Source organism: Rhamphochromis longiceps, linkage group LG20 (assembly GCF_057381845.1).
Source record: "Rhamphochromis longiceps isolate RC_006_pf linkage group LG20, R_longiceps_female_GT1.1, whole genome shotgun sequence".
NCBI lineage: Eukaryota > Metazoa > Chordata > Actinopteri > Cichliformes > Cichlidae > Rhamphochromis > Rhamphochromis longiceps.
Genome location: NC_140576.1, coordinates 10,378,484 through 10,393,259, shown reverse-complemented (window position 1 = coordinate 10,393,259; position 14,776 = coordinate 10,378,484). Strand labels below are relative to the sequence as shown.

General features: G+C 38.1%; 1 protein-coding gene and 3 long non-coding RNA genes across 4 annotated transcripts in view; 2 read left to right on the top strand and 2 right to left on the bottom strand.

Annotated features, from left to right (window-relative positions):
- Window positions 1-14,776, top strand: part of LOC146644963 (uncharacterized) — a 63,264-nt gene that overhangs the window by 46,856 nt on the left and 1,632 nt on the right. The window lies entirely within an intron of this gene.
- On the bottom strand, window positions 376-3,053 carry tmem82 (transmembrane protein 82). The gene is made up of 6 exons (XM_085394085.1): window positions 2,563-3,053; window positions 2,387-2,456; window positions 2,023-2,221; window positions 1,445-1,859; window positions 1,077-1,264; window positions 376-586 (listed from the first exon to the last, which is right to left on the bottom strand). The coding sequence occupies exons 1-6, from the start codon at window positions 2,654-2,656 to the stop codon at window positions 506-508; spliced, it is 1,047 nt and encodes a 348-aa protein (XP_085250211.1). The 5' UTR covers window positions 2,657-3,053; the 3' UTR covers window positions 376-505.
- On the bottom strand, window positions 5,676-9,244 carry LOC146644965 (uncharacterized). The gene is made up of 8 exons (XR_014909115.1): window positions 8,980-9,244; window positions 8,464-8,503; window positions 8,272-8,318; window positions 7,915-7,959; window positions 7,040-7,069; window positions 6,510-6,578; window positions 6,229-6,303; window positions 5,676-5,833 (listed from the first exon to the last, which is right to left on the bottom strand). It is a non-coding gene; the product is annotated as an uncharacterized LOC146644965 (long non-coding RNA).
- LOC146644964 (uncharacterized) lies at window positions 9,387-10,986 on the top strand. The gene is made up of 2 exons (XR_014909116.1): window positions 9,387-9,841; window positions 10,454-10,986. It is a non-coding gene; the product is annotated as an uncharacterized LOC146644964 (long non-coding RNA).

The window sequence follows — 14,776 nt, the reverse complement described above, 5'->3', positions numbered from 1 at the left end:
GCAAGAATAAAAGAAAGGGGTTCAGCGTTGGTGAAATATAAAAAATGGGTTTTGTATTGCTTCTCAACTGAAAATGCTGGGAAATGCGAAATCTACTGAATAAAAAAAAAATAATACTTTGACCTTAATCTGCTCTACTGGAAATGATCTCAAACGGTAAATCTTCCCAAGAGGTCACACAGACCCAGATAACCATTATTGTTGAAACAGTATGACTAACCAGCAGGAAGAAAACAAGCTTAAAAACACATCCTTAGCATCCTAAGAAGTAAAATGAACTCCAGGACTTGTTGAAAGGCTGCCTATTGAATAGTTGTTGATAACCATGAAATTGTTCTTTTAGAAAACGTGAAAAGACTGTAAACATTCCTTACATGATGAGTTGTGTCAAATATTTAATACAAAATGTATACTACATTGTAGGTAGAAAGCAACGTTGCCTTGATATGATTTCCACTAAATAGTGCCATTAAAGAGACGTGCAGGCTTTAAAATCCCAGAGTGCCTATCTCTGATGCTCCTTCTTGAAGGCTCGTGGTGTTTGCTGACGCTCCCTCCTTCTGTACTCTGTATAATCCTCTTCATCCTGTGTGAACACAGCAAAATATGATGCTAGAAACATGGGTGACTGAAGACATGCCTGCTGTTAAGCTACAGCCAGACATATAGCTTAGTGAATGTAGCCATGATTTCTTGATATGCATGATTCTCAATCACCACATGAGCTACATTTTAATAGCAAAACAGACCCGACTCACCTTAAAAGTCTATTCAAATGCAAGGTTTTTTATATTTGTTTTATTTTGCATTATACTTTGTTTAAACCCCGCAACTTTAAATAGGTCAGCTCAGTGAAAGGAAAAGTAGACTCAGTATTCTGAGTCAGAGATCACGTTGACCTGAATCTGTCTTGGGGGTCTTAAACCTTCTCCACCCGGGATACAAGTTGGAAAAATCGAGTGTCATCTTGAGACTCATCTAATGAACATATTGATATTCTACTCCAGTTTTGGGAGGCCTCGGTGGGAACGAAGTGCTTTTGGCCCCGTGTGCCGCTCCCAGGGAGACTCACTGACCTGTGAGGATGCTGCATCCAGCAGATCCTTGGTGGGGAGTAGACAGCTAGCCTCTCCGAGGAAACATATTAGGATGTGGAACACGTCTGCCCAGCGTCCAACAGTCAGCATCAGGACCATCAAACCCCCGAGACGCACCACCACTGCATTGAGGACGGCCTGGCTGCTAGGCAGACGGTGTTGCTCTTCTACAGAACCATGACATTAGAGGACTATTAGGGAGAAGTATTTCATTTGCATTTAAACAAACTAAACAAATGTCTTAGATCAGCCACAGATGCTGTAGTGATTAGTCAGGTGAATTGAGAAGCAAGTGATGCTACTGGCATATCGCTTTGTAAGGGCTTATGTCTTTAAATGTTTCTCACCCTGCATGTACACCACCAACAGCGTATAGCAGATAGTAAGTGGTGTCCAAAACCTAAGGGCTTCTGTTGCAGAGAGGAAATGTTGGTTGATGGTTGAAACAGCAGCCAGCACAGCCACAGAGAAGGTAATGATGATGGTCCTGCACAGCATGGGCAGCAGGGAGCTGCCCGATGTGAGGAGGCTGATGCAAATGCCGCAGTAGCCCTGTGAGCTGTGGAGTTTATACAGAGCTATGACATGGTGCAGCAGGTTTGTGGCCTGCCTAGCCAGAAACCAGCTGAGTGCTGCTGCCAGGAGTAAGCATAGCCAGCGCTGCGCCGCCCCCTCGTGTAGAAAGTGCAAACTGCAGGTTAGGGCGCAACCCAGAGAGAACTGGCTTTGAACTAACAGCTGCTGCAGAAATTTCCCCGACTCCTGGGAAAAAAGAGGAGCACGAGTGATGAATGAATCAAAGCAGACGACGATGGCTGTCGCGACTCATCCTGACACCAACTCAGCAGAGTAAGCCACAGAAAAATCACCTTATACAGCTGAGGCATATTCATATATATTTTTTATCACATAATTGGTTTCTTACTGGTCCAGCTGTAACCAATCCAGAGACAGCTCGAAGACAGAATTCTAGTACCACCAGTGAGGCCACACGGGAGCCCACTACACACAGTATCCCAGTTACAAAGAGAAACTGAAGCAGCCCAGTAAGTCCAGGTTTTGTCCTTATCGGATGACCGGATGTCTTCCGAGTTGATGTGTCTTCACCATTTTTTTTACTCCAGCTCCAAGTTGTAGGGAGGAGGGAAAAAAAAGTCACATCAAAGACATAAAAATAAACTGTGTGGATGATGAAATCCCTCTAAAATCAATTATTTTTAAAAGTGAAAATGGGAAATTCTTCAGCAAAACACCACATAAGTCTGTACACAAGAGGCGACCTCTCTCACCTCTCCTCCAAGAATAAATGCACTCTCAACAGGGAGCACAGCACAGAGATCCCACATGCAGCTACCAGCCCTGCAGGTCAGATAGCCGTGAATTTCGAGCACAAGTAATAACAAACCTCAGACATTTACTCTTTTAATAAATGGCCCGCAGCCGTGCTGAAGGATGAGGAACTCACCTTGGAGTAAACTTTCCAGTGGATTTATATCTAGAGTCAGCCACCCTGGTAAGAAGTAGGAAGTTGGAAGAAGCCATGTGATGAAAGAGAACATAGTACTACCTCAAGGGAGGAAAAATCACCTTGAATGTCTATAAAAGTAAGCTACTTTAAGCATCTGCACTCTCAAGATTCATCTTTTATGGTTCATAGATCGCGTTACAGTGTTGTGAAGTATCAGCTCAGCGCTTCCGTTTTCTTTCTGTTGCCCCAGCGTTGTGCTTTGCTCACCCAGAAGCCTGTTCTGTGTCCTGTACCAAAGTTCAACTGAGTGTCAGTGGAGCAGAGGCACCCTCAGGCCTGAGTCATGGCAAGATAGTGGAGGTTATTGCACCATGGGAAAGACTTTACACTCTCGCTGAAATATAGTCGCAAGCATTCGCTGAGTTCTGTGGTGATCTGCACGTAACAGCGTGGGATTATTCTGATGGCATTAAACACAAGAAACAGTTGTAGACTTGCAATATTATTAAACAGCAATATTGTAATAATAATACGTGAAAAGAAATTAGAGTGTGCACAGTAATTACCTAAAGAGTTATGGGTAGGCAACTCCAGGCCTCGAGTGCCGGTATCCTGGAGGTTTTAGATGTGTCCATGATCCATCACAGCTGATTTAAAGGGCTAAATGACTCCTCAGCATTTCTTGAAGTTCTCCAGAGGCCTGGTAATGAACTAATCATTTGATTCAGGTGTGTTAACCCAGGGTGCGATCTAAAACCTGCAGGATACCAGCACTCGAGGCCTGGAGTTGCCTACCCCTGAGTTATACCAAGTGTGTGGGATGAGGTGTGTAATGGTAGATTTAAAGTTGGGAGAAGATGGAGCTCAAATATAGCTGCAAGCACAAGTTCAAGTGTCATGTTTCTACAAATATTTTATTATCTCATCAAGAAACAGTTGTTTGAAGCAAAATATACAGCAGTGTGCAAAAGTCACCTCATGTGTTATTGGAAAAATGCAAAGGTACAAAGAAATCGTCAGGTGTCAGCTGTGTGCAGGCAGGAGTTGGACCCAAAATGCAGGCTCTCAGACACGAGGGATGAACAAAATCACAGCTTTATTGGCTGGAAAGGAAAATGCATGCAACACAAAAACTAAACTGGGAAAGAATAAGGTAAACTCACGGGGAAACCACACAGAGAAACACAGCCATGAGGGACGACGGGACACCGACACAGAGAAACACAAGGCTGAATGAGACACAGAAGGAGAGCACAGCTGGGAGAAATCAGAACTGACGAGACAAGGAAGCAAAGCAGGATACACTCACATGAGACGCAGACCTTCAAAGTAAAACAGGAAGTATAACACTGAGACACAGTGGAGACAGAGCAACTAAGAAACACAGAGACATAAACCATAAGGCAGAGAACTCTAAGAACCAAAAGGCTAGAGATGAAAAATAATACACAGAGGGAAACACAAAGCACGGAACACAAGAAACTACACTCAAGGGAGTAACTAAAGACCAACAATGAGAATACAAAGTGACAAAAAACACAGGAAACTCAAAACACTCAGTCAACAACCCAGGACCCTAACAGAAATACAGTATAACAGTTTGTACAGTACAGACTTGACAGCCAGTGTTTGGTATGAACACCGTTATTTTTGAACACACTCTGATCTCTCTTCGGCAGCTTTCTTGTCATGTCTTTAAGTAGTTTTCAGGAATAGTTTTCCAGGCTTCTTTAAGGACATCCAGCTCTTCTTTGGATGTTGGCTGGCTTTTGTTCTGTTCTCTGTCAACATGATCCCACTCTGCTCGATTAATGCTGGGGGCCAACCCATGACTGTCAGTGTTCCACTGTTTGTGTGTTATTCAGTGTGTTTATTCAGTTATGCTTTTACTGCATTGGCAGTGTGTTTGGCAATGACTTTATGGCAATGATCCAAATCACACTCTTTCCAAATGGTCGTGTATGGTGGCTCAAAATCAAAATCTGTGTTTCTGTGTTCATAATTTCATCAGTTTTGACAAGACTGGCTAAAAGGTGCCCTAAACCAGCCTCCACAGTGTTATACATATGGCTGTTGACATTCACTTGTTGTACCTCTTTTCTGACCTCCTCCTTCTATAATGAGAGTGATTCCTTAAGAATGGCTTCCTGACAGCCACCCTTCCACTGACACCATTTCCTTTGAAGCTTCAGTGAACAGTGGATAGATCAGCTGAAGGACCAGATCCGTCCCTCAGGTCTTATGTCAGGTCTTTTTTAAGGACACACTACTAACCATGAATCACCTTGTCGTTGCAAAAATTACTATTGTATCCCTGCTAAACTGTGTCATCTTTGATATTTAGACTCAGTGAAAGAAACTGGAACAAATTGCGTGTTTTCGTCACATTCTTGTAGTAACCAAGTGCCATAAGATACAATGTCTTGATCAGTGTTGGGACTAACTCGTTATTAAGTAACGCGTTACAGTAACTACGTTATTATTGTGGTATCCCATACGGTAAAAAAATATATTTTAAAATACATTTTGAAATATATTTCAAAATATACAAAAAATGGCCAAAAAATATATGTGCTAAAATACATTTTAAAATATATTTATATATTTAAAATGTATTTTAGCACATATATTTTTTGGCCATTTTTTGTATATTTTGAAATGTATTTCAAAATGTATTTTAAAATACATTTTGAAATATGTTTATGTATTTTGAAATGTTTTTTAGCACATATATTTTTTGGCCATTTTTTGTATATTTTGAAATATATTAATAAAATATATTTCAAAATACAATTTAAATTTATTTAAAATCATTCAAAAAAATATAAATTTAACCCTTCATATATTTCTAAGAAAACACATTCACATGTAACATCTGAAAGAAATCTTTATTTGATGTTTAAAACATACATATAGCATATCAATCAAGCAAGGAATATTCATTTTATAAGTTTATTCTCATTACATACTCAAACATTCTAAAAGAAACACACACACATATACATATATGTGTGTGTGTGTATATATATATATATATATATATATATATATATATATATATATATATATATATATATATACACACACACACACACACACACACACATATGTGTGTGTATGTGTATATGTGTGTGTGATTGTATGAACATAAGTCAGCATACTTAAAATGTAATTTCTTTTCCTTTTCCAGCAGTCTCAGTTCCCCCAGCTTTCACGGCAATCCTCAAAGCCCTTCTGGACACGCTGGGAAACCCCTTCCTTACCGCCACTGTAACAAACAAAAGTCACAGTTCTATTACTTTTATCAGAGTTAAAATAAAAATGTGATTTATGTTAGCTGGCTTCATTTAGCAAACAGATATTTCTGTTTATATAGATACAGATATTAATACAGATATATTTTACGCATAATTTTACCTCTTTTTTTTCCTAGATGGGAAGTCTATCCAGTTCACATTACAGTAATGCTAACACCCCTTTTGGTCGTCTCTCCTTACCTTCCAGCATTCATAAATCTGTTGACCTTCTTTGTCTGAGACCAACCACTACAATGCATCATCACCTATTTGTATTGGTAACTTACTTTACAACCTATTTTAATGGTTGCAAAGTAAGTTACTTGTGCTGTATGCAATTTTAGATACACAGAAAGTCTTCACTTACTATATATGGCTGTCATAGTGTCCTTATCAAGGGCAGTTCTTCACTCTGCGCCGATGTCCGTTTTGCTCTGTCCTCCTATAAAAAGCATGAACATTTGAGTGTTTGACTAGTTTTAGATTTCCAAAAATTTGATATTTGTACAACTAAACATTTGAACTACAATATATGCTATTGAGCGATACTTTTATGGGTAATTTTTGGTAAAGAAACTGGTGACAGAGTTGTAGGCTTTTTAAAGTACTATTAGCTAACCATTTGAACTGACTTTCAAAGCTGATTACCTTTTAAATTGCTGTGGATCAAAACCTCCAGTGGGAAGGCGGCCATTAGAAGAACACGCACCATTGAACCTGAAAATAACAAAAACAAACAAAAAACAGAACAATATATAAGAGTCCGGTAGGGTAATAAATCTCTTCTGAAGCAATATAGTTCATTTTGGGTGAAAAACAAAACATTCCTCTAAAATATATATACTGACATCAGCAATCAACATCATGATTGTAATTATTTCCTTTTTAGTACATCTACTGCTGTTTGCATGTGTCAAGCACTACGACTGTATCTATGCATATAAATTCACCATATATATCCAGCAAAAATGTTTTGTTATAGTCAAAAGGAAAACAAACAAAGGCATTCAATCAGAGGTGAGAAATTAATTGGGAATATGAATTATAGGTGAACTATTCTTTACCTACTAGCAATCAAGCTTCTTTAACCAAGAAGCTTGAAATATTTGAATGTAAAATAAAATAAATAAATAAATAATAATAAAAATAACATTATGTAATTAAAATGCACAACTTACATTAAGGAAATCTGCATTTGTATCCACAGGCTAAAAGTAAAACAGTAAATGTGTTAGTGATAGTACAGGTATTTGTAAAAAAAAAAAAAAAAAAAAGAGGCAGTAACTGCGACGCTTCTAGTGGGATGCTAAATGCAGAGATTTATATTTACAGTATAATACTGCATGTACGGGTAACTGTGTTGTGAACTGTAACTGAATATTAGAGAATCTCAGAGAAATTAAATGTATTTATTTTTTGAATTTATCAATCATAAAACCGTCTGTTTTGAAGGCCTGTTACGATAGCGACTTTTTGTTGGTCGGTATATTGCCCCATAAACAATTGCGACAAGTTATGTCATTGTCATTTTAAGACCATTTTATGTCTTTGAATGTATAATCATAATATAACACCATAATAATGCAAGATCTACACACTTTCAATTGACAAACCAACATCTAATTCTTAAAGTATTTAGATCATTGAAATTAGGAATCAAAATATTAGATACCTTAAAAACTTGAATAAATAGTAAATTTTCTAACAAATAGAAAACAATGTTATTTAATGTTATTGTTTTGTTATCATTATATTTTATTTTTGTAAATATAATGGCGGATAAATTACATCATCAACAATTATTGAGGTCATGTACATGTATTGTGTGTTAAGTCGATATATCGATTATTGTGATAGGCCTACTGTTTTGGTATCATAACGAGCTTGTCAAACATGCATGACCACTAAACAATGTCTAAGCAGTAGTATTGGTCTGAATGACAACAAACATAACTAGTGTTTTGGAAAATCTGTTAGAAAACAGTTATTTCAATAATTATGATTAGCATGTGACACAGACACCGCATAAAAAACTACAACAACAAATACTTACTTTAGGAGGATGGGGGAGGGCAGCATGAGGTTGAGACTTTGACATCTGTAAAAAACAAATTCATGTATTACAAACAAGTCACTTAAAAATACATTAATGTGGCAGACTGTTCCCTGTTCAGATGCAGTGTATAAGTACAATCAGGGCTGTCACAACAATGGGGTGGGGCCAAGTGGCTGCAACCCTAGGTACAATGTGCAGGTATATATAATTACATATAATATATGTGAATAAAGCAAGAATCTGTTTAGGTTAGTCACTGTGCTGACTGATGCTTGCTAGGTTTATATGATTGCAAACTGCACAAAAACAACAACAGCAACAACATTAATGACAATGACAAACAAAATTACTTACATTTATGTAAATCTCACATTAGGAAGATCTGCATTCGATTTCATGGGCTGAAATAAATAGGCAGAAACATTACTGCTAAAAAAATAAAAAACAAAAACTCTAAAAAGCCTAAAAATGACTTAAAAAGCAAGGAAATGTGGAACATTGTAATTAGCGAACATTAATAAAGCATAACTGTTCTTTGTTTCTAACCTTGGTAAGTACTCTGTAGCCAGAAGGAGAGGTAGGATTTCTGTGAAAGCCAAATTAAATGTGAATAGGCTTTGATAGTTATTGATAAGGCAGAATAATAAGAAAAGGCAAAAGTACGTCACAATATAATTAATTAAGTTACATATTTTGATTACCAAATTATGGAAGCGTGGAGCTGCCACCCAGGCAAAAGAAAAATAGAGCTGTATCACGTTATGACGTGAAATGTTTATTGTTCTAACATTATGCTTTTCATGTTTGTATAATATAATATCACGTTATTATAATATACATAATTGTCACGTTCGCACAATATTGTACGGACGTGATAATTATGTACATTTTTCGTACAATGTTGTTCAAACATGTTGTTCAAACATGATAGTATATTGTTAGAACGATAAACTTTTCACGTTATAACGTGATATACTTATATTTCTCTTTTGCCTGGGTGGCAGCTCTACGCTTCCGTTCCAAATACACGAGAATAAAGTAATATTATATGGGAAAAGGCACCTGCTAGCTTGATGATGGAGGCTTCTTAGACTGGCCACCCGCCTTGGCTTCTTGTCGCCACTCCACGAAATAAAGGTCCGTTTCCTCCATGCCGGCTAATTATTCATCCTCATTAAAATCTCGTATATGTTCAGTTGGCAGAATTGAGAATTTTACATCTTCCAACCACTTAATTAACGCGAACATAATCGGCTTGTTTCTTCCCGTCTCCTGTATCCGGCCGTTCCTCTCGCTGTCAGATTTCGCGCCTCAGAGACGTCGTTATTTTTCAAAAAAAAAAAAAAGAAGAAAGAAAGAAAGAAAGAAACAGTAACAACTACTAAAGAGAGTTTTTGCACGTTCATTGCACATTTGTGGGAATGTTTAAATATTTAATTTTTATTAATTACTTTTCATTATATCTTTATTTTTTAAACCACCGTGGCAATGCGCATGCGCATACACTCCTGCACGCAAAGGGCTTTGGAGTTGACGTAATGTCGCAATGCATTGTGGGAGCGCAGCACCATCTTGGCAGGTCACGAATCAAAACAAGATTGCTACGAACCATTCTGAAACGTAGCTCAAAAGAAAATGACGGTATAGAGACAGATTCTGTCCAGATGCAAAGAGACGGTACTTGATTGTTGAAATGTGGACCCGTATGAAATATAGCCGTGGAGTAGAAACCCTGAAGACCAAACCGCTATTGACTTAGCATAATCTACTCTCATACCTTGTCTGTGGAGTCAGAGCATACACGGCGCACCAATTTCGCAATTATAAATCTCTGGAGGCGCACATCCAATTCACCAAGGACTGGGTACAAGATTTGGCTATTTTTAAGCCTCCACGTTGTGAGTACGCCGTCATTCAAGCAAAGGTAAGTCAGCTTGAGTACTGCGAGTAAAATGCGTTTGATTCCCCCCAGCATTCAAATTAGTGCTAGCAAAAATTCATTCGTGAGGGGGAAATTACAGTGAGAACATGTAGAGGCTCTGTTAGAGGGATAACATAGTGAGTTCAGTGCATTGATGTGACATTGTCCTGAAGGATTTAGTTATTTTTTATGGTTAAAGAAATTGCCCTAATTAATTCATATTTATTATAAATAAATGCTTCCTTGTTTGTGTCCTGTGTCACTAAAAATACATTCTGTTTTAGTTTTATACATTGATTAATGACCTGCAGAATCTGCTTGTCATATTAGGTGTCCATAGTTGTCACTTAAAGTCGAACTTTATGTTTTCTCCCTCTTGAAAGTGATTACATCCTTGCATTACATACTTTAGGTTCATTTTTTGCTGATAGGTTTCTAAAAAGAAACATGCAGATTTAGAATATAACATGCAGCGTTCTATAGATGGATACATAAAAACACTTTATTTGTTACATTTATGATAAATGGATTTGAAAGTAAATAAAACACATTTGTGTCGGACTTGGCTTATTAAAGTTCTTGTCTTTAAATGAACTTTGTCTGTGTGTGTTTTAGGTCCTGCACTCTTAAAGACTGAATTGCAGCATTGCAGCCACAGGTCATTGTGAGCATCACAGGGAAGGTTGAAGCCGCCCACTGCAGCTGTATGGCTAGAGTCGTGGAGACTTGCAGCCATGTCACTGCTCTTCTGTTTAATGTAGAAGCAACAGTGAGGATCTGTGGCACAAGGACTGTTACAGATGAACCTGCATACTGGGTTTTGCTGGGTAATATGACCAAGATACAGCCAGAGGTTGGCCATAAGATAGACTTCTCCTCTTCAGCTGCCCAAAAAAAAGGTTCTTGATCAAAACATAAACAGACCATTCGTTGTGACAGGTAAAAGAAGCCATCCTCAAAAAAGAAAAGTTCCACCTGCTACTGTGGAGGAGTTGGATCAACTGATGGGACAATATTTTTCCAAGCATAGTTCTGTTCTGAATAACCCATAATGTTTTAATTTAGGGGGCCATGTAAATACTTTGCATTTACTGAATATGTACTTACTAAATACCACTGTTCAAAAGTTGAATAAAGAAACAAAGAAATGTTTGCCTATTTTTAATTAAAAGCACTTTGTCGAACATCACATCAGTTACAATGTAGAAAAAATGTTATGTATAGTTTACAAATGACAAAATGTTCACATAAAATCATGACAGCATTTGTATAATATCACCCACTACTAGCATTCTGTAATTTACTGTCTCTTTTGAAAACTTATCACTACATAAACAGCACAAGACTTAAAAGTATTTAACAAGAGCATTTTTCCCTGGTTTTACTACCACACTGGGGCACATGTTCACCAAAACGCAGCAAACCTTTGCCATCTTATCCAGGAAGGTCACCTTTTTACCCTCACATGGAAGAAGTAATCTGATTGGCATGGTGGTATGTAGCATGTAGTTTGAAGCAGGGATTTCGTAGTGCCCCATGTGTAGTGTTGGAACCCAGTCAGGATTTGTTTCATTCATTTCATAGGCTGGTTTGTTGCAATAATGCCAAATAATTAGCAACTCTATAAATAGAAGGTAGTTCTGCATGTTTGTTCTAAGTTTGTGCTATTGAAAATAAAATTAACAGGCTATAAATAATAATATGAACTTATTTAGAACTTACCTGAATGAAAATACTGGAGCACACCAACAGATATCTGTGGCTGGTAGAGAACTGAATATCAGCTCGTCTCGCAGCTGCTATCCAGGCTAGACGCCTTCTTTTGGTAACATCCAACACATAAGCTCCCTCATGATGTTTCCAGGTGAGGAAACAATGAAAAGAGAGCCTGTTTTCAAGCTTATTCCTTTGTCGGTAGTGCAATCTAACATTACAACCGACCACACAGCAAGCATTTGTTTGGCCTGCTAATATGGCGCCTTGACCAAAAATCCTGGCTACGCCCCATCCCGTAAGATCACGCTCCAGAGCCCTATTAACGTACGGATCTAGAAAGAAGACGCTGCATTTTTAACTCTGAGGGAGATGGAGAATGAGCCTATTTCCAAAACAGTGGAGTGTGTTCCTTTAAGTACTAAATTGTATATATTGTCAAAAACTAAAGTGTACATAGCAGTTGTTGTATCTTGTTTACTGTATCACTGACAGATAATTTCAAAGTCAATGAACGCTACATTATAGTGAGATATTGTGTAATGTGAAATACTGTAAGCAAATGAATAAACAACCTAATTCGTGATAGACCTTTGACTCTGTTTTGTTTGAATCCAACTGTTTTTTGCAGATGTGCATAAAACATGTTACTTTTAGTATTGTTATCATTATCATCATTATTGCACTAAATATATTTTAAATAAAGGATACTTTGATATACATTCTACTGTAAGGTTGGAAATGTATTTTCTTCACCCTAAAATATGTTTTGAAATGTATTTTGGTTTGAAAGAAATATATTTTCAATTTCAAAAATATATTTTTTTGGAGCATCACAAATACAAAATATATTTACCATATATTTGAAATATATTTTGGCTAGGAAAAATGTATTTTTTTACCGTATGGGTAACGAGCACGGTAACTAGTTATTATGCCAAAACCGGGAACGCGTTACTCGTTACTGGGATTTAGATAGGCTCGTTATTCGTTACTTCGTGTGGTGGCTATCGCAGAGCTAGCTCTCACAGATTCAATAACATTAGCAAGTGGTGGAAACCAGCAGGTGGATGAAGGAAAAGGGAGGCAAGAGGAGAGACCCGAAGCGGCCGCCGGTCCGAGAGTGTCAGGTGAACTGAACTTCAGGTAAGAAGTTATAACCTGCAGTCCATCTGGGTCAGATATGAACCAAGTTTAGTTGGAGTTTATTTTTGTTGTGCTGACTTTTTCGTACTGCGTGCTAGCTAGCATGACGGAGTTTCTATACAGCTGGGTGGTGCTATGTTACTGATGTTGAACTTTATTTTGTTCATAAGGTTAATTATTAGAGTTGCCAACCGTCCAGTAAAAAACGGAATCGTCTCGTATTCAGAGAAATTATTACGCGTTTCGTATTGAGGTGAAAAGGAACACAGTTTATGTTTCAGCTACAATGAAAAAGACACAAAACTGGAGTTACTCTGTGTCTTTGCTGCACAGTTGCCTCTTCTTCTCTCATCCTCTCACCATCTCTCTCCTGTTTCTACTTCAATCATGAAACTGATCAATGATCAGCTGATCGGCTTTTCTCTCTTGTTTGTTTATCGCCCACTTTGCGCCAGAAAGAGGAAACCAGCGGATGTCGCGGTAAACAACAGCAGCACCTTTAAGCTTGATCAGCTGTTGTTAGAATTTATTTAATATTAATTTCTAGTATCAGCTGGTGTTTGCTGGAGCCACAGCTGTAAAGCTGCTGGTCATGATATCGGTTTGGATATGTGGTGAGAGGGAAACATGAAGATGAAACCAGGAGATGTCCTTACTGAATCATCAGAGCTGTGATGGAGAAACAGGTTTACCTTTTAGTTAACATGAATGAGTTGAAGAGAAGTTATGAACTGTTTCTGAGAGACAAATAACACCAGGATCCTTTTCTAAGTAGCTGACAGCTGGTAACTGTGCAGGGGCGGGTCTAGGAAAGTGTTGCCAGAGGTCCATGTACGGAATTAAAAGGGAAAGGGGGGCACAAGGAAATACTTTCTTATTCTCATTTAAAATGTCTCACTTTTAAAAAAAATAATTATCTGAGTCTTACAACAAACAATTGATAGATTGATACATATATACCATCAAAACAGTGAACATCACTGTCACAACAGTGCTTATTTTCATTCAAAGGCTTTATGATTTTTCCTATAATGGTGGGCCGGTCTCTAGTCAAAATGCCCAGGACGATTTTTTTGTCCCAGTCCAGCTCTGTATGCAGCTCATCTGCAGTCTGGTGTTACCTACATCTTCCTATTCAGAAGGCAGAATTTCCGAGTTCTGAGTACAATCGAAAGCACCACGACTGCAGTTTTTGTGTTGGATGTAAAAAGCGAGGATAGAATGGCTAGGATAGAATCAGGCGTGGGATTTCTCTCGTGGAAATGTGCACATTATTTTTTCCTTTCTATTGGTAGGTGGCACAGTGCACTTGTGGCAAGTAAGCAAGCTAGAAGACTGTCAATCTTGCTGGGTATCCAGTTACTGAGGCAACACATTAACAAGAGAATTCTGAGTTAAACCAAAGTTACTTTCCCTAGTAACTAGTTACTCTGAAAGTAACGAGTAACTTGAAGTAACTGAGTTACTTTTAATAGAAGTAACTAGTAATGTAACTAAGTTACTAATTTAAAGTAACTTACCCAACACTGGTCTTGATGCATGCTCAATCATCCAGGTAAGGAAATCGCAAAAAGTTGATTCTGTTCATCTGGACGTAGCATTTTGTGGGAGAAACGTTTCGTCGCTCATCCAAGTGACTTCTTCAGTCTCAGCTGACTGCAGGTTTCCCCAAATCTTATCAACAGTACATTTGCACAATAACTAAAACTAGCCCACTGAATCAACAGTGGACTGTGAGGTCAATTCCTTGATCATTAATATGCAAATTCTCATGACCATTGACCAACAACCACTGATCAATGGCCATGAGCACCATTCACAGAGAGTTGGGGAATGGCTGCAATCACAGCATTGTAAGATGGTGAAAGATGTACACTTAGGCCCCCTCCTCGATTCAGAGATGGTCTTTCCCTTTTCACATAAAGAGCCTACCTGACTCCCCCCCTCATACCACTTAGCCGCTAAGCGGATGGCACAAGACAGAAGAGCTAACTCGTCGGGCCAGGACTGCAGTCTGTTCATACCTACAAGCCAGTTGACACTCTTTCAGTGATGAGGATGGACACATCCTGGACAGGG